The sequence below is a fragment of the Ahaetulla prasina genome, chromosome 1 (genome assembly GCF_028640845.1).
Source record: "Ahaetulla prasina isolate Xishuangbanna chromosome 1, ASM2864084v1, whole genome shotgun sequence".
Classification (NCBI taxonomy): Eukaryota; Metazoa; Chordata; class Lepidosauria; order Squamata; family Colubridae; genus Ahaetulla; species Ahaetulla prasina.
The window spans coordinates 321506391-321530183 of record NC_080539.1 but is presented as its reverse complement, the minus strand read 5'-3'; the positions used below and the strand labels follow the sequence as shown (position 1 = coordinate 321530183).

At 37.9% G+C, this 23793-nt stretch overlaps 1 protein-coding gene across 6 annotated transcripts in view; it reads right to left on the bottom strand.

The window, feature by feature from the left end:
- Nucleotides 1–320: 320 nt before the first annotated feature.
- The window catches only part of GPATCH2L (G-patch domain containing 2 like), a 47199-nt gene continuing 23726 nt past the window's right edge, over nt 321–23793 (bottom strand). For 4 of the 6 annotated variants that reach the window (XM_058162416.1, XM_058162414.1, XM_058162417.1 and 1 more), the window contains 2 exons: nt 15333–15430; nt 321–7848 (listed from right to left, as the gene is read on the bottom strand). In XM_058162416.1, coding sequence (XP_058018399.1) covers nt 7787–7848; nt 15333–15430 — 160 coding nt within the window. In that variant the 3' untranslated portion in view covers nt 321–7786. Of the gene's footprint in view, nt 7849–15332; nt 15431–23793 lie in introns of those variants that run through there. The other 2 variants (XM_058162415.1, XM_058162418.1) reach the window with 2 other exon arrangements.

Sequence of the window (23793 nt, the reverse complement as noted above, 5' to 3'; positions counted from 1 at the left end):
TTTACCTACCTTATAAAGGATGGAAGGCTGAGTCAACCTTGGGCCTGGTGGGACTCGAGCCTGCAGTAATTGTAACTGCAGGCAGCTGTGTGTTAATAACAGGCTGCATTAGCCTGGTGAGCCACTTCCCAGCCCTAATTATTATAATATATACAAATGATAACTGCACATCAAACTTTTTGAACCAATTCTGCTTCTAAGAGATCTATGTCTGAAATGCTTCTTTTAGTATAATGTATTTCACCCTGTTCACATTTAATAGTGCAGTTGGTAGGGGAAGTTGAAATGTTAAGAGGAGGAATAAATGAAATAAATCCATATCACAGTTAGCAGTAAACGTTTATTCAACAGAAGCACATTACTATTTTGAAAGGTATTTTCTAAGATAAAACTCCCAAACCGCAACATAGCATGTTTTTACAGTACTTGCCCTAAACAAAGCTAGTAAAGGCCTCAAGAATCCAGGACCTGCTCAAAACAAAATACACATGCAAGCTGTTTCTATGTAAAACATAAGTAGAAGTTTTACAGAGATTACAGTGAATGATCAAACTCCTATTGAAGTACCTATTTTATTAATGATTTGGGCAAGAATCTCAATTCATTTAAATCCAGAAAATCCCTACTCTGGGTTAACAAGCTTCCACAGAGATTACTCATGAGTAGTTCCATGGATTCTTAGTTTTCATCATGGTGGTATAAGCTATCTATAGGGTTAGGCAGACTTAAAAAGGAGCTTAAATAATTAACTTTGCTCAAAGGAAAAAAAAATCCTCTATGCTAACAATTACTAGTGGGCTTAGTCTCCTACCACCAGGATGCTAGTTTTCTATATGAAAATATAGAAATATGAGATAGAGATTTGATAGACAAAGTAGGCTCTCGATTTTGTAGTTTGAAGGAAAGACACCTGCTTTTATTTATTTATTTGCATTTATATGTGCAAAATTTTGTGCATAAACCTTCATTTGATGATTTAATCCCATCATCTCTCACGTAACAACTAACCTGATGCATAGCATTTACGTATCACCAACTCCAGCAGGATTTCAAAAATAATTGGATAATTACAAAGTACAGGTAATCCTCGACTTACAACGGTTCACTTAGTGACCATTCAAAGTTACAACAGGACTGAAAAAAGTGAGTTACGACCGTTTTTTATACTTGCAACCATGGTCATGTAATCAAAATTCAGATGCTTGGCAACTGACTCATATTTATGACAGTTGAATATCCCAGAGTCATGTGATCACCTTTTGTGACCTGACAAAGTCAATGGGGTAGCCAAACTCACTTAACAAATGTATTACTAAGAGCTTCAGTGATTCATTTAACAACTGTAGCAAGAAAGACAAAATTCACTTAACAAATGTCTCACTTAGCAAGACAAACTTTGGGCTCAATTGTGATCGTAAATAGAGGAGTATCTGTAAACATTAATGGATAAAATATTCAAATCAATCATGTAAAAATCACAAAGCTTAACCATAGTACCTGCAGATCCCTGTTCCCATGAGAAAAGGTATTTTGGCACTATGACTCCATTTGCCTAAGCAAAATAGATGGAAGTATCATTAATACAGTGTTTTCCTGAAAATTATTCTCTTTTGGGCCCCAAAATAAGAACTAGGACTTATTTTTTGGGAAACACAATTTCAGGGTGATCAGCCTGGCTGGGCACTGCCTCCCCTGACTCTGAAGGCACACACAAGAACCTTCAAGCATGCAGGGAACGACGGTATCAGGCAGCAGCTGCAGCCCGCCAGTCCCTTGGTCAGCGCACTCTGGGGCTACACAGAGCGGAAGACACGGAGCAGAAGGCAGGCGATCCTGACGCACCACATGGCTGCAGGCAAGCCAAGAGGCACAGGTGAGTCTCCCATGGCCAGCCACCACTCAGCTTTCCTGCAGCACGCACAGCATGTCTGGATCACCTGCCTCCCCCCCCCACCTCTGTTTGTGCCTGCTACTTGCACAAGTACTCAACTCACCTATGTTGTAAGGGCTGCTGTGCTGCCAGACACCATTGGCCCGCGCACACTCGCCGCTATGCAGGTCACGCCCACCAGGGCTTATTTTTGAGATACGGGGTTAAATTAGGCGCACACGTAAAAATAGGCTAGGGCTTATTTTCAGGGTAGGTCATATTTTCAAGGAAACACGGTATTCTGCCATTTGAGGCAGATGAGAAAAATTAGATGGGCAGCAAATTAAACTGGACAATTTTAAAAAAAAAACAATGTAAGAAAGGGCTCCCTCTATCTTCTATATACTTCTCTATCCAATAATGTTACTCATTGAGTGTCTCTCCCGGGTAGGCTGCTATTTACAAAACATTGGACAGCATTATTCATGCAGAGGATGGAACAAAAGCAAGAAGCAAGAAGCCTCAACTGAGATTCGTATGGAGATTATTAGGATAATCAGCAGAAACGTTCAGTGCATCTAATCCTAATGCTCTGAACACCCCAGAGATATTCTGTAGAGGCAATTCATATACAGAGGCAACAAGGGTTTCAGCATCAACAGCCTGCATTGCAGATTTCTGAACATTTCTCCAGAAAAAAATAGGGTCTCTCGTTCCAACTGGAAATAATCTGTGTGCATCTGCAATACCAAGCTGCATCCTTCAGGGATAGAAAACACTAGAAGCAGCTTCTGAGCTATTTCTTTTCAAGGTGAGTCACTTTAAATCACGTCCACATGGTTCTGCCCAGGGAACGGGCTATTTCATAGGTGTTGATTTTCCATGTGGGCTTGTTTATGTGCCATCAGGATATAATTAGGGCAACTAAAATAGGCCATTCAGTGAAAGCCAAAGCCTTAGCAAGTATACACAGTACTCACAGATCAGTCACTACATGCAGTTTTGAGCAGTCTTTATATTATATCATTCTATTGAGAACCAATCTGATTTTCAGAATTTTTCTCACATGTTTTTTTGTGTGAACAGGGAGCGACAAAGAAAAGCTCTGCTGGATCTCATGATTTGTTCATTCCCCACAATAGCCAGTTGGGTGTTTTATAAGCAAAATGGCTTTTTCTTACATTTGCTCTGTAGTCAGAAATATTCCGTGCATCTTCCGCTTTTCAGCTGTAGCTGAAGGCTCCGCAGAGTATATTTGGGTACAAATAATACCAATAACAGACTGAAGCCATCTAAGTTAATGGTCAGCACTGTATCACCATATCATCTGGCAGCAAATCCCATAAATCGTGTATTATGTTAAGAAATTAGTTCCTTTTATATATTTCACTGTGTCTTGGGATGACCTTGTGTTATGCCTTCCACACCAGGCGTAATTTTGTAAATCTATATATATATCATTTGTGTTAAAATTCCAGTACCTTAATCTAGAAAGAGACATCTGTGTACAGTATCAGCTTTGCACAAGAAGGTGCTGGAGAGATTCCCCTGTTCATTATCTGTAACCAGGCCTTAATTAAGTTGTTGCACACTTCTTTTAATGGGAGTTCTCTGATACTGTAATTACTAATAATTAGATTTGGCACAAGGTCTAGTTTAAAACTCATTTATTTCATCACTGAAGTGTATTATTTATTGTTATTATTATTAAATTAAATTTGTAAGCCACCCAACTCCCAACAACCTAATAAGCAGCAGTGCTCTACAGATGATAAGATTTTTGGATCACAATAGTTTTATAAAATTAAAATAAAAAGCACTGAAATAGATACAGAAACTCTAACTTGACAGATCAGTAAATATGACATCAGAATGCAGCCACAGCTTAATACAGAGCATTTAAAAGTTGCAAGTGTCAGGGTCCTAAGAGTTCTGCACTCACATGACAATATGTCTTCAAGGGTCCGCTGCTTTCTCTTTGTTATACCATATATCACTTTATGTATTATAAAGAACTCCACAATACTGTAATCAGAAGTAAAATCTGACAGTTTGTTTTTATTCCGGTAACTGTTTCTTGTTTAAAAATGGACGTATATTTCTTATCCAAGATTTCAAATTTATTCTGCATGGAATTCATAGGGCCCTATTTATATAGTGCTATACTATACTAAATAAATTATCTGACTACAAATATAATAGCAGCTATAAGTGTAAATATCAAACTTTTTTATGGAAAACCATTTTTCCAAAGATGAGTGGAAATAATACTTTTATTAAATTCTTAAGTAAAGTTAGCCTTAGCATAATACAGAAACAAATCAATAGATCTAGGCTTATTTCTACCAGGTTTCCCCGAAAATAAGACCCTGTCTTATATTCTTTGGAATCCTGAAATAAGCACTTTTTGGGGAGATCTTATTATTTTGGGGTGACTGGAGCAAGATGGGGCTCCTCTTGCCATCTTACCTGATTTCCAGCTCTGTCTCCCCAACCCTAACCAGAGGAAATGGCGGGGACTGGCTGTGCATGTGGCTAAATACTTTCGGGGAGGGCTTATTTTCGGGGAGGGCTTGTTTTAGTGCATGCGCTCAAAAGCCCAATTGGGCTTATTATCTGGGGAGGTCTTATTTTCAGGAAAATAGGGTATATCCTTTGACTCTGTCAGCTCCAAATGTTTTGTCATTTTTTTTTTACAACCAACATGCAGAACAAAGTTGATATTACGAAAGAACAGGGCAATAGCGATGAGAAACTAATGAAACAGCAAACAGTGCCCTTGTATCAAACTGTATTGAAGTATACAGTATATATTATAAATCCCAATCTAACCTTATTTGAGAAATTTCAGCTCTAAATCTGAGAACACAGAGAGTTTTACAAGATCTTCAGCATGTCTAAATGTGTAGTGTATATTATGCAGCATAGGATCTGAGGCATAGTGGAGCTTCCATTCAGTTCTATGAGAATTTATACAGGAGACAATAAAATGACTAATCTGGAAACAACAGTTATCATAGTGATTTCCCCAAGGCCGCTCAAATCTTCACAAAGCATTCAAATAAATTGACTTGTGCATCCTTTATATATGATTAAAAGGAGCTTTTCTTTTCAATTTCGGAGTATATATCAATTTCGGAGTATATTAAGAGAATATAAGGAGTCTACTACTAATGAAGATCTGAGTCTGTGCCTGGGAAACATGGTTAGCATTAATGGCTTGGACACAGAGACAGCATCACTAACTATTTTAATAAGGCATGCATGAACTGCAGTATGTTACCGGATAAACCCATATCACCACATCTTGCAAAATCTATCAACAAAACCAGTGCCTGTTTGCATTCAAATATTTATATAGAATTAGTACATTCGTTATTTCTGTATGTAATTCTTTAATATTATCAATTGACATAACACATTACAAAAGCATATGAAATATACCAATCCTTTCTCTGTTCCTAAGCATCATTTCAATTGCTAGCTGAAATGCCACAAGGGAAAATTGCTGCGTACTTGTATTTCAAGATCCACCCAAGCCTGCAGCCCCATTCAGTCTGATTTTTGTACCCTAATATATTGGGTACACATCAAATGTATTACTGTGGTGTCCTATTCAACACTCAATCATTTTCAACTTGTCAACATTAAATGCAGCCGATTTCTAACAGAAAAGAGCAGATGATTTAAGAAAGCACCAAAAGGCATATAATATAGTGTAGCAAAGCGTGCTGGACTGATTATATGGACATCTAGTTGTCAGGCCCCTAAATATGAATGCTGATACCTGAAATGTGGACTATTTTGAAGTCCTGCTCACATATGATGACTCTTTACCACGATAGGAATAACAGGGAAAAACATACAAAATAAAAAATACAAACTAGTAAACAGTGCTTCAAAAAAATAGCCATTCACATATATAACTCTATATACACACACATATACAAGTGATTCACAAAAGATAAAATTTAAAAACTTCTCCCATATTAAGCTCACCTGGAAAATATTGCAACTGTATTGCCTGCTACTTCAGAATAATGGGAAGCCATTCCTTTTAAACTTTTATATCTGTGCTATCACTTGTACCAACAGATATTCAGTTTAAATGAACATCCTTCTGAGAACTACAACAAAAGTTAAAGCCAAAATATGGAATATTTTTAAAAGGTGGAAATCTCAAATCAGGATGGTTTTGCTGTTGTTGATGTTAGTTTTTTTATTTGTGTCTAGGAAACCAAGCAATATTTATGCAGCTGTGCTTAGGAGTATGTCAAGAGGAGTGATAGTCTGAGCTGTTTTTTATGTTCTATGCTGGACAGAGATTGTAAAAGATGAAAAGCCATGGTCATCAAGATAAACCTTAAGTGAGGACCATGAAGTAGCCAGAAGGGTAGAAATCAAGCGGGAAAGGGAGACTGGGGTAGCAATGGCTCAGCCCCTGTGAAAAGGCCATAGAAGCTTGAAACAGAAATGGAAGTTGGTTAGTTGGCAGTGGGGTTTTAGGGCAAACATAGCTACTATGTCCCACAATGACCCAAATGCATCCTAGCTACTTTTTATTTAAAAGCAGTTGTGTGCATGGGCTTTCAGAAGTTGAGGGCTCCAAACTACTTTATCTAAAAGGCTGTAATATAGCAACATACATCAGGGTAATACAGCAGATGTCTATTAAAATAATATTCAGAGTGCTGGTCGCCCGTTTTCATTATCAATCACCTCAAAATACTATATATTTCAAAGTTTCTTGACATAACAATTCAGTCCAGAAATGATCATTCTGTTCGTTCACAGGGAAAATAGAAAAGCGAGAAATGCATCAAAGGGGAAATGCATCTCATTTAAATCAAGTTTGGGACATCCCAGTGATTCTGGAAGGAAAAAATCAGAAAGGATCAGTCTACATAAAGAACAACTTAAAAGGGATTTAACCAGCATACAGATAATCTTTGGGTTATGATGGCAGTTGGGACTGGGCAGGGGCTGTTGCAGGATGGTGAAAGAGCAGGAGCCACTTACTGGAGCAACTGGGAACTTTCCCTGTTGGCTTCCCTATGAAGTCAACAGGAAAGGTTGCAAATAGCAATTTTGTAACATGGCTCCCAGTGATATTGTATCACGAGCCAGACACCCAGAAGCTCAGATCACAATCGTGTGACAAGGGTGGTACAATGGCCAAAACGTCTTGAGGACCAGTCGTATTTTCAATTTTTCAGTACCGAACTCTGAACAATCACTAAATGAAGGGATCTAACTGAAGGATTTCCTGTATTGTGCTTGATTTTTTTTTCTAACAAGTAACTGTTGGAAAAATGATCGCTCTGTAGCACTCAGGTTACTCAATCCATACCAAACATCTACTGTATTCACTCCAATCAAATCATCCACGCTGGAATGACAGAGTCTGCTTCTTCAAAATACTGCAATTAGAACATTTCCCTGTTTAATACAGAAATTCTAGTACAATGGATACTTTCAAATATGAAGAGGTCAGTAACAAAAGTAAGCATTTTCAATAAACAATAACATTTTGCACATATCCACAATATTTGTTTGCTTTGAGAACAAAGAAGCAAGGGTGTGCAATACCTAATTTGCACACCAATAGAAACATTACTAGTATAGAAATCTCAACACTGATTACATTTGCATTTGTATATAAACATGATTTGCAGGATATATCGAGTAATCAAATAATATTGACATGTCACATAATACTGAGAGACATTTATTGCCAGTCAAGGCAACTGATAAAAATTGTGATATACTCTGGAGTCCAACCGATTAAAAAACAGAACTAGTTGCCAATAGAAGAATGGCCTGCTTTTAGTACCGTCTCATATGGCATTTTTTAAAAAGCTGTTGGGAGTGACCATGATGATTCTTTCGGATGGTGGATCAATTCTGGTTCCAGAGTCAGTTCTGGTGGGTCACAGGCGGATCAGGGTTTGATGCATCTATGTGGATAGATAAAGCTGCTAGAACACAATAAAGAGTGAAGAAAATACAGTGAAAAGTAATGCCAAACAGATAAAAAAAATCTATTTTTAATATCAAGATTTATGTGCCAAACCCCACGATTTATTCATTCCTCTTGCTACTAATTAATTTCCTTTCAACTATTAATTTCTTTTCATCCAGTTTGGGATGAGGGTTGAGGCAAACTACTAAAATAGTTTATGTTTCTGCAACAATATTTCATTGCCAGCTTGATTTTTTTTTAAAAAAATGTACTTGCAAACCACACTTCACTGATATATGTTTTGCTTTCTGATCAATATATTCTGTCCAGCCAGTCACTACACAAACATCAGTAAAACATCATTTTGCCAGACTGCAAAATGCAAGAAGAAAAAAATCAAACCATTTACAGCTCCTATGAATTAACTCACTCTAGAATAGTGTTTCTCAACCTCTGCATGCTGCCAGGAGAATTTAAGATCCACATATCTTAAACTTGCAGAGTTGGGAAACACTGCACTAGAGCTTTTGAAAATCACTTCTGAACTCACACAAGAGAGCTCTGATAGTTACAGCAAGTCTTTCCTGTTATTATACATTGTAGTAGTGAAACACACTAGTGAGACTTTCAGCTATACAATTTGGGATGAACACCCTTTGAATGGTGTGGGAGTAAGAAAGTATTTCCAGAGAAAAATTGCAGACAACAGGAACCATTAGCACTACTCAGGTGACCCTGAGGACAGATAAACCTCCGAGTGCTTCAATAACTCTCTAAAAGGATGCAAATGACCAGCTGTCTGCAAGGAATATAAATCCTTCCAATTCCCCACCATCCAGTCAAGAAGCTCTTGGATGAGAAGTGAAATGTGTTCAAAGAAAAAACAAGGAAGTCCAGTTGCCTCCTGAAAAACCATCTTTGGGACAACCATGACCTGGATGACTAAGAATCTCTACAGACTTTTAGTCAATCTGTTTTTCCTGTTTTATGTATTAATATATCCAGGGTTGTGCTTGTTTTGCGCCCAGTTGAAAAAACTGGATTTTGTAGCCAAAATAATCAAAATTCTATGATGAAAACAGTGAGGAACTATCTGCAGTCTTCTCTGCTCCAAAGATCGTTCAAAAACATCTACTGTGCATGTAAATAAGCAGGATAAGTCCCTTGTTGAATCTACTTTACGAATAGTATAATAGGATTCAGACTGAAGACCATAAATATCTTCTAGGCAGCATGGAACAATTTGTCTGCCACGAGAGTGAGACAAGATGGAAGAAACTCTTCAGGCTGTTGGTGAGGCAGCCTAACCCATGCTTGGTGCCTATCCATACCACAGGAAAGGGATCAAAAGAGAGAACTAGCAATGTCTTTATTTTTAATCCACTGAGAAGAAAAGTCAAAGATAGGTCAAGATCATACAGGTAGAAATAAAGGACCACGTATGAATTCAGTGTCTTCATAATTACATCACTGAACAATGAACAAATATAAGCTCAACTCCTAGGTCTAATATTGTGAAGTACTTAGATAAACTATCATTCTGGACCCTACCAGCTGATACCTCCTGGGTACAGTAGTACCCATAGCATGTCCTTCTTGCTGTTCAGGTAGGGCAAGCATAAACTGGGGACAGACAGTTTCATAAGTAAACCAGTCCTAAGCTATGAAGGGCTTAGCCTATCTCTTCTGGTCAGATCTTTATAGACTGATGGCTCCATCTTAAAGGCCAGAAAGCTGGATTGCTGGGAATCTTGGTCTCAACATGCAGAAGGTTTAAGTCAATTTGCAATAAAGCCAACCGCAAATTGATGGTGAATGAGATAGCAGACTTTGAGGGCACACATTCCTGAAACCTGGTCAGAGGAAGGCAACAGTGTCACTTTGGCCTAAAATCTGATCAGCTATGTAACAAACCCTTTATTATATTTGAAGAAAGCCAGGGATGGGGGTGGCCAAAGATTCTGCTCTCGAGATACTGAGGTGGGAGTGCCTATGCTGGAATGCAGAGAAGTTTGGAATCTTACTGATATATCAGCCATCATGTTACCCAGCAGGCTTCCTCACCAGACTGCTGGAACTGGTCTCTGGACTGGTGTGGAGAAACACTATCTTCTGATGAGGGACTTCAACCTCCTACTTTGTAAACTGGCTCCAGTAAAGTCTGAGAGTTCATGGCCTTAATGACAATCATGAGTTTCTCTCAGGTAATCTCAAGTTGATAAAGATGGGTAGTCATATATTAGACCAGGGGTCTCTAACCTTGGCAACTTTAAGACTTGTGGACTTCAACTTCCAGAATTCTGGGAGTTGGGAATTCCACAAGTCTTAAAGTTGCCAAGGTTGGAGACCCCTGCATTAGACCTCATCAGCAGATCTGGTGATGGCGGAATTTTCTACTTCCCCATGGCTATAGCCATTTATTTAAATGTATGTGTGTGTGTGTGTGTGTGTGTGTGTGTGTGTGTGTGTGTGTGTGTGTGTGTGTGCAGGAAACCACCAAAAAATGGCAGAAACTGGTAAAAAATTATTGCTAATTCATGGTCATGTGACCACAGAATGCTGCAACCAGTCAAAAATCTGACCCGCCTGATGTATAGTCATGTGACTGCGGGGAGCAATGTGATTATTTATGATAGCCAGGTATGCTTTATGGGCCATTAAGCACCCATTCCATGGTCATCATAACTTCAAGTGATTGTAAAATGACCCATCTTTAAGAAAGGATTACCTGTATCCAAGACATTAAAAAAAGGGAAAAAATAGACAGGTCCATATACAATAAATAGTATACCATTACATTTAATTAAGGTTTTAAAAGAGAGAGAATTGTAGATTGACGCTTTCCCTTCCACCACAGAATGAGGGCAGCATCTTCAGTAGACTGACTATTACTATCTAAATTCAGTCAAAATTCAGCAAAACTTTCCATAGATGGGGGAGGGAAAGGGCCTATGACAGAGGAAGATTTGTTGCTGCATGTTTAAGAAAGAAGCTAAATTCATCACAATGACAGGGCAGAGTGTTGGCAGAGATTTGAGCTATTTATTCTTTTAGGAAAATCCTATAAAGAATGACATGAGGAAGCCTCTATCTGCAGTCTTGTTCATCACATTGGTGAGGAGTCTGATAACAGATGTATGCAGTAGCATGATTTAGTGCCGGGAGCTGGCCCCTGATGTGTATTAATACAGCAGCAAAGCGGAACGAGCTTCTCTTCATCACTCATCTCTATAAAAGAGGTGGAATCCGAGATGGCCTGATGTTAGGCAGAGCAAGCCCATTTGTTCTGCTGACTGATGGAGCCAGCTCAGGCTGTGTCCTTCACCTCTGTGGGGCACTCAGGTTGCATAAAGGAGTTCACTGAAGCAGGACCTGGTCAACAAGTGACTTGAGAGCAATCGAGCTCAGACGGAGATCTGTGCTGAAGGAACATCCTTGCCTGTATAGACTCCCGGAACTGAAACCTGGGTCTGAATTCTGATTCATGACAATCTTTTACTGAAGACACAAGAATTCATCAAAAGAAAACTGCATCCTCAGTGAAAGAAAGTTGCCATTCATAAGCTAATCGGAGCAACTATCCAATGAATGCTGACTGAAACCAAGCTGTATAGAGAGAGAAAAGGAAGGATTGTCCAATAACTAGGCATGCTCATCACACAAAATACAGAAATGTATTTTGCTTTTTTAAAAAAAAAAAGAGATTCACTTATGACCATAGAAAATGCCCTCCCAAAAAATCAGAAACAAAAGAAATCCCCAAATTAGTTTTCAGGTAGAGTTTATACATTCTGTCTTTGTCTGTCTTTCTTGCCTTGCACTCTGCTCCAGTGATCTGTAACCGTGTCTCTTTGCAGGGATTTAACGCTGTTTGAATCTTGTCATTACATGCTTTTGGAAGACTAAACTAAATGTGAGGATTATAGTTAAATTTACCGTCCACCCCTCTCTTGTTGATACACACTACTAACAATGATGCTAGTATTGATAGTGTTATCAATAGTACTAACAATAGTGTTAGTACTGATTTTACCGATCAGTAAAAACAAAACAAAAAAGGCAGAGTTTGCACATCAAAGTGATTTGCAATATTTGGGGGGGGTGGGGAAATACTAAAAGTTGTGATCTCTCTCTCTCCTCTCTCTCTCTCTCATACACACACACACAGAAAATGTTTTTTAATCTACTTTTCATTCTATAAAGGCACTATGTAAGGATGTCCACTTTCCCTTTTGATTTTTGTCTAGAACGCTTAATTTGTGCTACTAGACTAAGATTAAAATGTCCATGGATTTTTGCTATTTTTCAATTAGCATTACTGATATTTTATTGTTTATCTTTTTTTTTATTTGCATTTATATCCCGCCCTTCTCCGAAGACTCAGGGCGGCTTACACTATGTTAGCAATAGTCTTCATCCTATTTGTATATTTATATACAAAGTCAACTTATTGCCCCCAACAATCTGGGTCCTCATTTTACCTACCTTATAAAGGATGGAAGGCTGAGTCAACCTTGGGCCTGGTGGGACTAGAACCTGCAGTAATTGCAGGCAGCTCCTGTTAATAACAGATTGCATTAGCAGTCTGAGCCACAGAGGCCTGAAACTTACACCTCTATTCTACCTTTGATGCACCTGACTAATGTCTTCAGCCAAACTGTGAGATACACTGTAAATTGACCTACATTGGAATTGATGACAGTGGGTAAAGACCTTTTTGATATGTTACTGTGACACATTCTACATGGGGCTGGCCTTAAAGAGCATTCGGGAAGTTTAACTGATGTAAAACTGCTATCAACGACAAAGGTAATAAAAGATGCTGGCTACATGGCACATGTAACACGACTAGTCCATGAGCTACACTGGCTGCTGTTGTGTTTCCAGGTGCAATTCAAGGTGCTGGTTGCCACTTTTAAAGCCCTACTGGGTTTTAAAGCCCTTGGGACTGGGTTACTTGAAGGACTGTCTTTTCCAAGAGTTTCTACCCATTTGAACTGATCCAACACATTGGACATACTGCAGATTACATCAGCCAAAACTGTCTAATAAGGAACTTAAAAAATGGACTTTGTACAACACTGTAATTGTACAACACTTTACAATTACTGAAATAGCCACAATGGTGCATTGATTAGAATACAATCTTGCAGGCTAACTCTGCACACAACAAGGAGTTCAATCCTGACTGGCTCAAGGTTGACTCAGCCTTCCATTCATCTGAGATCGGTAAAATGCAGAGCCAGATTATTGAGGGCAATATGCTGGCATTTGTAAACGGTTCAGAATGTGTTGTAAAGCACTATAGAACAATGTACAAATCTAAGTGCTATTGCTACAGCTACCACTTTTGGCTTATTTGGCCTGCTCCTTGCTGTAGCTTTAGAAACTTATACAAAGATGCCTGTCTTGACAGGAATTTGGGCACTAGTGATGGTGACAGATTGCTTTTTTATTGGGGAGGGTTTTCATTGTGGTTGGGGTGGATCTGATTTATGAGGTTCTGGTTTTATGGGGAGTGACAGGATATTTTGATTTTATGTTACGCATGATACTGTAAGCCATCTGAGTCATTGTGATTGAGTGATATAAATCTAAGTAATATATGAATCAAATAAACTGCAGCAGGAAAGATTTTAGTTCATCTTCCCATAATGTCTTCCTTACAGGTAAGCTATGCTCTTTAGAGGTATTTTGGCATGATCAAAATATAACAGCCTCTGTATCATCATTTTTTGCCCTAAAAGCAGAAATCTTTGATTTACATTAAATGTTAGACATCTGTACTTCTCTTGGATTCCGTCAGATTCTCTCCCCTTCTCCATTCCTCAGCTGCTTTTGAAGGTGGTTTGAATTTCATCAGCAGAATTATAAAATTGGATACAACATGAATACATATGAAATTTAAGTATATCCTCAGACATGTAAACTCACTCAGCAACTTTGGATCAGTTGCTCTTTCTCAGCCCCTTGTCCAATTCAGCACTATGATACTGATAATCCTCAACTTATGGATAAATCACTTAATGACATTCAAATTATGACAGCCTCAGAAAAAAATAAGACCCATCCCAAAGTTATAACTCTCATACTACCCATAGTCATGTGATTACACTTCGGGCACTTGGCAATCACCTTGCCTTTATGACTTATTGCAGCATTCTGCAATCACGATTACATTTTGAGACTTTTTTGAAATTTTCTGTAGGCTGCTCTGCTTGTGTTCTGATGTCATCTGAAATCACATTATGCTATTAACAGATCCATAATTGGTAAATCACAATGGCTGGCATTGCACAACATAGTTAACCAAAGTGAAATAGATCACATACAGTAACTGCGTACAATGTGTAAACCTGGCACAGATTTCTTGGCATGAATGAACAGAAAATCCAACAAAAATTGAAGTACCCCTATATTAAACAAGTACTGAAAAAGTATATCTTCACTGGGAACAGATCTCTGCATTATATAAATGATTATTTATTAATTTTTTTCTGACCTATCCGAGTCATAGGGATGGCACTGCACAATATATTTAGGGTATCCCTGACCCTGAATATTTTAAAGCTAAGCTTCTCCTAAACACAGTAAGGACATTAACAAATTCTATGGCTGAAAATGTAGACTTCTTGATACTGCAGTCTCTTTGGTAGTGTCCCACAAAGGAACTTCGCCAGCATTTTTCATATATGTTATTTTTTTATCTCAGTTCTTTCAAAATATTTGCTAATTGATGATAATGTATTTCATAATATAAAATGATTTTTTATTAAATTGGGTCTTTTTCAAAAAAAAATAGCCATCATGCAAAATAAATTACAGAAGTCTAAAATATGTGGAGGACACCAGATTGGGAAAGATTTCCCTAGAATCCCTTCATGCTTCCTGTACCAAGCATGTAAGAACTAGCACTGTACTTTCACACACAATATAATTTTGCCTACTCAATATGATGCTCTTCAGTCAAAGTGCCCAGATACTAACATAAAAAAGCTATAAATATCCTATTTTTCTAAATCAAAATCTTTCTAAGGAACCAACTGGTGGCTGGACAGGTTAATAATGTAATCTTACAGGAAAACAAATTTTGTGGGAAGCAACATCACATTGTGCAGTCTGAATTATATAAAATGAGTCAGGTTTGCATGCACACAACTTACATATCTTTTACCATACAAAATAATTTGCTCCTGTGAGCTATAACATGCTGAGAAGGCTCCAATTACTGCTGACATCTGCGTTTTCATCAGGCACTTCTCAAACATTTGCAAACCAACAGTTACTACCAAAAGGGCAGTTTCCAATATTAAATTTGGCATTTGTGTACAACAAATGAAAACTTTATATAATATTGCCATACGATGCCTGCTTTTTAATATGGTCAAAAACAGTTCAAAAGGCAGATCTCTTAAACTGTGGATCTTCTCATGAATTTCAAATAATTTCTCCTCCAAATCTGCCACAGTCCATACCGCTAACTACTGAAGAAAGTTTTACCTGAGTTGGGGCTGGAAAGTGAGGCTGTTGCCATGACTGGTTTGCGTTTCCTCTTGATGTCCCTTGAGCACGGTGGTCCCAGATGTATATTAGTCTGCCTAAAGAATGAATAAACTATACCAATTAGAAAAAGAAGCCAACAAGTATCACACTGATGGTCTTTTAACAGGAAATGCATCAGCCAGATAATTTTTAATTAGCATTTACCCTGCATTATTTTTATAATATATGAACAATTCTATTTATTGATTGATCTGATTTATACTCTGGTTCTCTGCTGAGCAGTAAATGCAGTGAACAAAATTTTAAAAGCTTTTAAAAAAAATCAAAAACATAGATGAAAACTAATAATTTAATTATGTGTATGGAGATTCTCAGTCATCCAGGTCATTCAGTTCTCAGAGCTGAAGAAGTTTTTTGGGTGAGAAGCGAAACATCTTTAAAGAAAAACAAGAAAGTCCTGTTACCTCTTGAAAAATCACCTTTGGGATAACAATCTAATAATGCTAACAGTATACAGTATAAACCCTGCAAAACCCTGTCAAAGAAAGGGGACTTGACAGATATTCTACATTCCTGAGGGAGCAGGAACCAAAAGCAAACTTACAGGGAATGTAACACTCTTCCAAAGAGCAGAGATACATTTCCTATCCTATGAAAAAACAATTAATGATTTTTGTTAGAAAAGAACACTAGATTGAATATTTATAGTTAAATTATCTGGCTTGGAAAATGTTCTTCCACATTTATGCTAAAGGTAACTTAAGGGGGAAAATGCGTAAGCTCAAAGAATGCAGAAGAGTTACATATGTTTAACTAGAGATAAAGGGCTAGGACAAGGGCTTCAGAAAGGAAAGGAAAGAAATAGCCTTCACTGATTTATCTATTAGAATCAAACAATAAGTAAATGATTGACAGAATTACGAAGTATTAGAAAAGACCAGACCCTTTCCTGATGCAATGGCCTGACCCAAAGGAACTGCTATAGGGCAACATCATAGGCTAATCCACAACAAATGCAGATTTAAAATTTTTGACAACGGCACATTCAAGCCCTTTTACTTCAAGTACCCACTGCCTTGTGTTACAGCTGTGCTCTCCGTTTTAAGCACATTGTACTCAATGCACATTGAGAGTGCAAATGAAACAGCTAGACAGAAATCAATTTGTTTCACAAGTGGCGCCCTTACTCCACATATTAAGTTCTGTGATGCAAAAGGCAGTGTGCTGAAGTTTTTAATTATGCTCTTTTGTGGTAATACAGAAGCATCTGCCCTATATATTTTCCCTGTTAGACCAGATAATTATTATTCATGCCTGGCTTAGTCCTGACATCAAAAAATAAAACAGTACTATGACTGATAGAAATGTATATCCCTCTTAAACAAGACACTGATTTTGATGCAACTTATAGATTTATAGTAGTCCTATTAAAAGCAATGGAGGGGAAATAATCATAAATTCAGCTAATCGACTTTAAATATGGTCATTCAATGTACAGTGTTTTGCCTCCTTTGTAGGTGGCAAAATGATACTAAGGAAGTCCTAGGAATATTAACATACAGTTATAACAATTATCAACAAAGGAAAGTGAAGTTTAAATGTGTAAGATGAGATAATGCTAAAAATATTTTGCTGAAACAAAAAAAAGTAACTAGTGAAGTAAACATAGATACAGCGGATTATAAATTTTGTAGCTATTTATTTATTTATTGTTTTCTTTCTGGCTAATAAATCAAAAGTCTATTGCTCTCCGGCTTGGACTAACAATGTGTTCAGTGTTTAATTCAAGCATTGCACTACACAGAGAAACACAAGGCTTATTGCACTTCTGGCCCGCATCCCAAGTGTCCTCGGTATGACAGATTGTATCTCAGGTTTACAGTGTAGAAAATTAATGCACAGTCTCCAGCCTATGCTCTCTCGACTACTTTTGCTATCCTCAAAGTAATAACAGCAGCAATGGCTATTGACAGCAAACATAGTCTCAATTCAGATGTCCTGCTTTCAACTGTAAGGAAGGAGTCTAGATATTTAGCAGAGGAAAAATACAATAAAACTGTCAACTTCAAACCAAACCTGGCAGAAGCCATTTTGTTGGTTCACAGTTTTGCCACACAGTATTTTGGAGGGGAGGGGGCAGGAATACACTGCCAGATGCAACACCACTCTATCTCATGGGATCCAAGGTGTTCTCCACAGGTGTCCAATGAGATCGAAGAGGAGTGCCTAGGGAGCCCACCAATGAACCTAATTGGACAATGTGACCTGTGACACTTGGGGAGGGGATCATTTACTATTTTAACTATTGAAACTGAGGGAAATATTCAGAGTTGATTTTACATTTAATCGTGCCAATATGATGTGCCCAATAAAGAAGTTATCTGAGAGAGATCTGAGTTTCGGAGTTCTGATTTGCTTGGGCTTGTTAGTTGGAACCTTGACAAAATCATTTCTATTAGATTTAAGCATATTTGGTCTATTAATATACTTCCACCTCTCACAATACTTGACAACACAGTATCAACAGTAGAAACCTTCAAATTTCTGGGTTCTATCATATCGCAAGATCTCAAATGGACAGCTAACATCAAAAACATCATTAAAAAAGGACAACAAAGAATGTTCTTTCTGCGCCAACTCAGTAAGCTCAAACTGCCCAAGGAGCTGCTGATCCAATTCTACAGAGGAATTATTGAGTCTGTCATTTGCACCTCTATAACTGTCTGGTTCGGTTCTGCAACCCAACAAGAAAAACACAGACTTCAGAGGATAATTAGAACTGCAGAAAAAATAATTGCTACCAACTTGCCTTCCATTGAGGACCTGTATACTGCACGAATCAAGAAGAGGGCCGTGAAAATATTTGCAGATCCCTCGCATCCTGGACATAAACTGTTTCAACTCCTACCCTCAAAACGACGCTATAGAGCACTGCACACCAGAACAACTAGACACAAGAACAGTTTTTTCCCGAAGGCCATCACTCTGCTAAACAAATAATTCCCTCAACACTGTCAGACTATTTACTGAATCTGCACTACTATTAATCGTTTCATAGTTCCCATCACCAATCTCTTTCCACTTATGACTGTATGACTGTAACTTGTTGCTGGCAATCCTTATGATTTATATTGATATATTGATCATCAATTGTGTTGTAAATGTTGTACCTTGATGAACGTATCTTTTCTTTTATGTACACTGAGAGCATATGCACCAAGACAAATTCCTTGTGTGTCCAATCACACTTGGCCAATAAAATTCTATTCTAATAGATGGGCTGAAGAGAAATAGATATATCCACCACTGAACATATTCACTGTTCTGATAATTAACTGCATTCTTATGCTACTCAAGTGAATTAGCACACTGCCAATTGCAGGAAAAACAAATAAAGCCCTAGCATTGGGCCAGAATATCAACATCTCTAAACTATAAGAATAATTTAGAAGTTACGTTTAGTTGCAAATACAGTACTCAAAATGATAATCACACAAAATATTCCATTGGAAGCAAGAAATAAGTGCTTTCATAATGAAATATTGAACCTGAGCAAGTTTTCAAAAGATCCAAGATATACATCCTTTAAATCTACATGCATACAAATGCATAGAAATGAAAGGTCTATAATTAACTCACAAGCAAAAAGCAGAATGTTAGACATTACAAAAATAATTCTACCTTAATTTTCTACCAGAAACCACCCAAAGCAGAATTGAAATATTTTAAATTTGAATTATATGAACTGTACTAATGGAATTGCACTACAAAAAGGTGTAATACAGGAGAACCGGTTGTCTTTTAAACAACTTATTCAGCTATCTTCATGGAAAGGAACCATTAAGAAGAAATACTTCCTATCAAGGGTATTGGATTGACAGTATTCAGCTCAGCTATTGCTGTTGTACACATTGCATCCACAGCAGGCAGCATAAAAGATACCTTTTCTAAGCCTTGGGGTACCACCTGGGGCTATTTCTGATGCCTTCAAAGGTCAAAGTTAATAGTGAGAACAGAGCTCTTCTGCCTCTTTGAAATGACACCAGATAGCTGAACAACCATGTCTGATCTGCACACTGCACACAGAAACCAGTGTTCATCCAATCAATTCAATAATCACATATCTGTATCGAGGAAATAGCTCATTATACAGCATGGACAAGTGCCCAGGTATAAAATTACATCTAATTCAAAAGCTTGTCTACTCCAGAATGGCAAATAAAATGCCTTAGTGAAACAAAAATTCCTTTTTCCTCCTGCCCCTTAACTCAGCCATATAAAGCTAATAATCAAACTGTATGGGTAATTAATTAACAATTACCCATGTGATTAATTCCTTCCACCTTTGCAGCATGTATCATAGTACTATCATCTAAAATATCTACCTGCAGGGACAAATGAAGAATTTTTCTGAGTGGCTAAAGAATTTATATCTTCCTTTGGACCAGAGACATTTTCCGGAGTACTGAAAAATACTTAATGTCTGACTCAGTACAAAGGTAATTGTCCCAGGGATTGCTTGGGAATTTATCATTAAGCATGGTGTTTTTTATTTTTTTATTTATTACATTTATTATGGCCATCTATCTCGCCAAAAATTATTCTGGATGACATACAAAAATTTATTAAAATAATGAATTTATAAAAGCAATCATTATTAAAATTACAAAGCCATCCTTATTTAAACATAAAAACCACATGGCTCGGGAGGGAGTAAACATCAGCCACAGCGAGGGAGCCATCTAAACATTTCAGTGGTCTTTTGGGATTCCCATAGCCAGGTCTTAAGGGACTTCCTGAACATTAACAAGGATGGCACTAACCTCACTTCTCATGAGTGTTGGCTCATTAGAGCAGGGGTCTCCAACCTTGGCAACTTTAAGCCTGGAGGACCAACTCCCAGAATGCCCCAGCTGGCTGGGGCATTCTGGGAATTGAAGTCCTCCAGGCTTAAAGTTGCCAAGGTTGGAGACCCCTGCATTAGAGCTTTAGCAAAGGGATCCCCAACCCCTGGTCCGAGGACCGTCACCGGTCTGCAGCATGCCAGAAACAGGGCGGCAGAAACAAGCAAATCCCTATCTGTGGGATGCAGGTAGCATGTAAAACCATGCTCTCTCCAGTCCACGGAAAAACCTCTCTCCGTGGAACAGGTCCCTGATGCCCAAACGTTAGGGGCCACTGCTTTAGCCCACTATTTGTGTAAAGGAAAGTGTCAGCGTTCCAGAAAACCCCCTCCTGCAGAAAAGACTCCGAAGCAAATATCTTTCAAAGTTCTTTTACTAGCATAGGTAAACTGGCACGACTGGATAAAATCCGAATCTGGGGATCCGGATTTTCCCTCAGTAAGACAAACTTCAAAATCCCCACCCTCTTGACCCCTCTTCCGATCACATGCTCCAATCGCCAACTGTCCCATCCAGAGACATCACTCCGGCCACTCCTTCTCCAGATGTAGGCTCGGCCCGACCTTGACCGGCAGGAAGAATGTTATTATGTCTAATGGCCCCTTCCACCAAAAAAACCACCTCCTACTTTCCCACACATTAGAAAGTGGCAGCGCAGAAGCCTTCCAAAGCTGACAGAAAGCTGTAATCACCCTCAAAAGGGGGCTTTCCATTATTAGACAATGCTCAGTATCATGGGGAGGGGGGAAAAAATCAAATCTGCTCTCACAATGAGGTTCATGTATTTCAAAACCCAAAAATAATGCAGAGAAAAAGTGCTCAGTGCCAACTTTTTCATGTTTTCTATTCCAGAGCACAGTCAAAACAGAAGTTCTGATAGGCAAGCATGATTAGTAAAGGCTTTGTGCCCTTAAAGAGCAGCAATTACGGGCATGTGAAGAGAAGGAAAAGAAGCCCCTGAGTTGCTCTTCGTCACATGCCTCCCGAGAGGCAGCAGGCCATTAAAATTCCATGATGTAGAATCAAAAACAGCCTGGGAACAGCCAGGAGGCAATACAGCAAATTAATATACCAACCATCTCCAGGGAAAGAGACAAAAAAATGCAGAAAACTCTCTTCACGTTGGAAAATAAAATTATACTACTAATGATAACAGCCACCAAACACACAGACACAGAGTACTTCTAATGATGGGTGTGGAATTCCCAGTGCTGCTTCTAATGCTTTGAGAGAAGTCTCAACACATCACAGACAGAAATCTAGAAAAGAAATCTTGCTATAGTACAATTTATACAGTCTTTTAACTGCATCTTCCAAGGAAACCTCAACAAAGCCATCTCCTTGACACTAAAGAGCTCCTCCTTGCACACTTGTGGCCTCGTATGCAACACTCTAGCTGGCGGCTCTGTTTAAATGAAGCAGCGGGTTACCAGGTAATCACTACGCTACCAAAATAAACTGAATCATAAACCATTTGAGAGGCAAAGAAAATATGGGCTATGATATATGGCTCCCTCCCTCCAGGATCTGCTTGACAGCAGTACTTCCAGTAATATAGTATATCTGCAAAGGCAGACAGAACTAGCAAAAAATAAAATAAAAATGGCAGTCTAAAAAAATAGGGAAACAAATGGGTAAAATGGAGTGGGGTAGAGAATTGCAACCAAAACTAACTGCGATTTCTGAAAATTACTTATTCATGTTTCTTTCATTTGGTGAAAGTGAAAAATCATTTACGTACTTCTTTAACTGAGAAAGACTATGCTAAATATAGTGTTATTTGGAGGGGAAATTGAATAATTTGTACTTTTAATTGAAAATTAAAAGTAAGAGAGATAAATAGAAATAGAATATAGTACATGAAGCGATGAGTAAGATGCAACAAATTTGGAGACTGAAATTTGGCTAATCTAGTCCATTAAGAGTTACCAGAGATAACATGTCTATTTTAATCAAGTAATCTAACTTGATATTCTTTCCTTTTCTACAACTTGATCTTTAGTCCCTTTAACTAATGCCTTAGAACTTGATTTCTTTTCACTTTTTCTTTGTCTCTTCTCACAAAATTCCTCTTTTAAAAATCCAATATAGGAAAATTGTCCAGGTCACCTTCTGGATTTCTTATTTGTATATATCCCTTTTAATCATTAAGACATCAGCAGGTTTCTTTTGTATATTCTGTGTAGTATCTTTTTCCATGTCATTCTTGTAGTCTGCCATTTTTAAATCCATTTTCAAATCAGTCTTAAGCTTGTCAGATAAAAGTTGTTCCTCTTCCATAACAAATTTTAAGTATAATCTATCTATATTTTAAAATTAATTTCTGGGTCCAATGTTCAAAAATATCCTACAATATGTCCAATGTTAAAATATTTTGCTTCATTCTGTATTTGTAAGTCAAATTTAAGTGATATTCTCATTTGATTGTAATCTTTAGTTGCTTCTAGTTCCCTCTAGTGTCCAATTTTAAAAGTCTAATCTCATAGTTTTTTTAAAATTCAAAACAAAGGCATTTTCCCACAGGAAAGATTACTATAATCAATTCCCAAATCTTTTTTTCCCCCAAATTTATCTGGAGCCTTACTAAATTTGTAACTTTCTAAAATCAAAGTTTTAATCACCCTTTTGCTGTTTATTAAAAAAAAAATACCTGTCCATATATTTAAAACTTATTTTCCTAAGGACTGAAGAAAACTCACTTAGTACTGAAAAGCTTGTCGATCTAAATAAGTGAAATAAGTTCCTAATAAGTGAAATGAAATCCTAATAAGTGAAAAGCAGTTAACAAGTAATTTCTAAAAGTGATTAGAAAAGGAGATATACGAAATTAGTGTCTTTTTAACATTGCCAACTGTGTTTTGAACAAGATGGCTATTTCCTCATCTCGCAGCTCTAAACTGGCTAGGCACTGCTGTCTTTGCAGTCTTGTCATGAACAGCAACTGTTTGGAGTACTTCTGGGTGATATCAAGTCCTCTCCTTGTTTGAAAAGGAATTATGAAGAGCTGGTCTACTTGCTGGCTTTTCATTCCCATATGGTCATCAGCTCCACTTTTCATGGAGCCATTTTATTTCTGCCATTTCTTCCCAAAAAAGTCATACTGCAGGCCTTGTAAATTAAAACAGCTAAGCTAATTCTTGAATCTTATTGCTTCTTCCCTATTCCTTGTTTTTTGTAACATCTTGCCAATTGAACTGTTCTTTAAAACTGCACGCATTTTGATCAAATAATTATTATAAATATTTGGTTGGTCCTAATAAAGGTACATACCATGGTGTTTTCTCCCCATAGAGCAGGGGTGTCAAACACACGGCCCGTGGACCAGATCAGCCTGCAATAGGCCCAGAATTGTCCCGCGGGACCGTCCCAGAGATGGCGAGGGACTGACCCGTGCCAGCCCACTCCCAGCCCACCCCTGCCCTTCCAGTCAGCCATGATAACTAGACCATGACTACCCCAGCCCCCCCAAGAGCAAACTAAATCCTAATACGGCCCACGATGGGATCGAGTTTGACACCCCTGCCATACAGTAATGGCTATGAATATAATTTTGT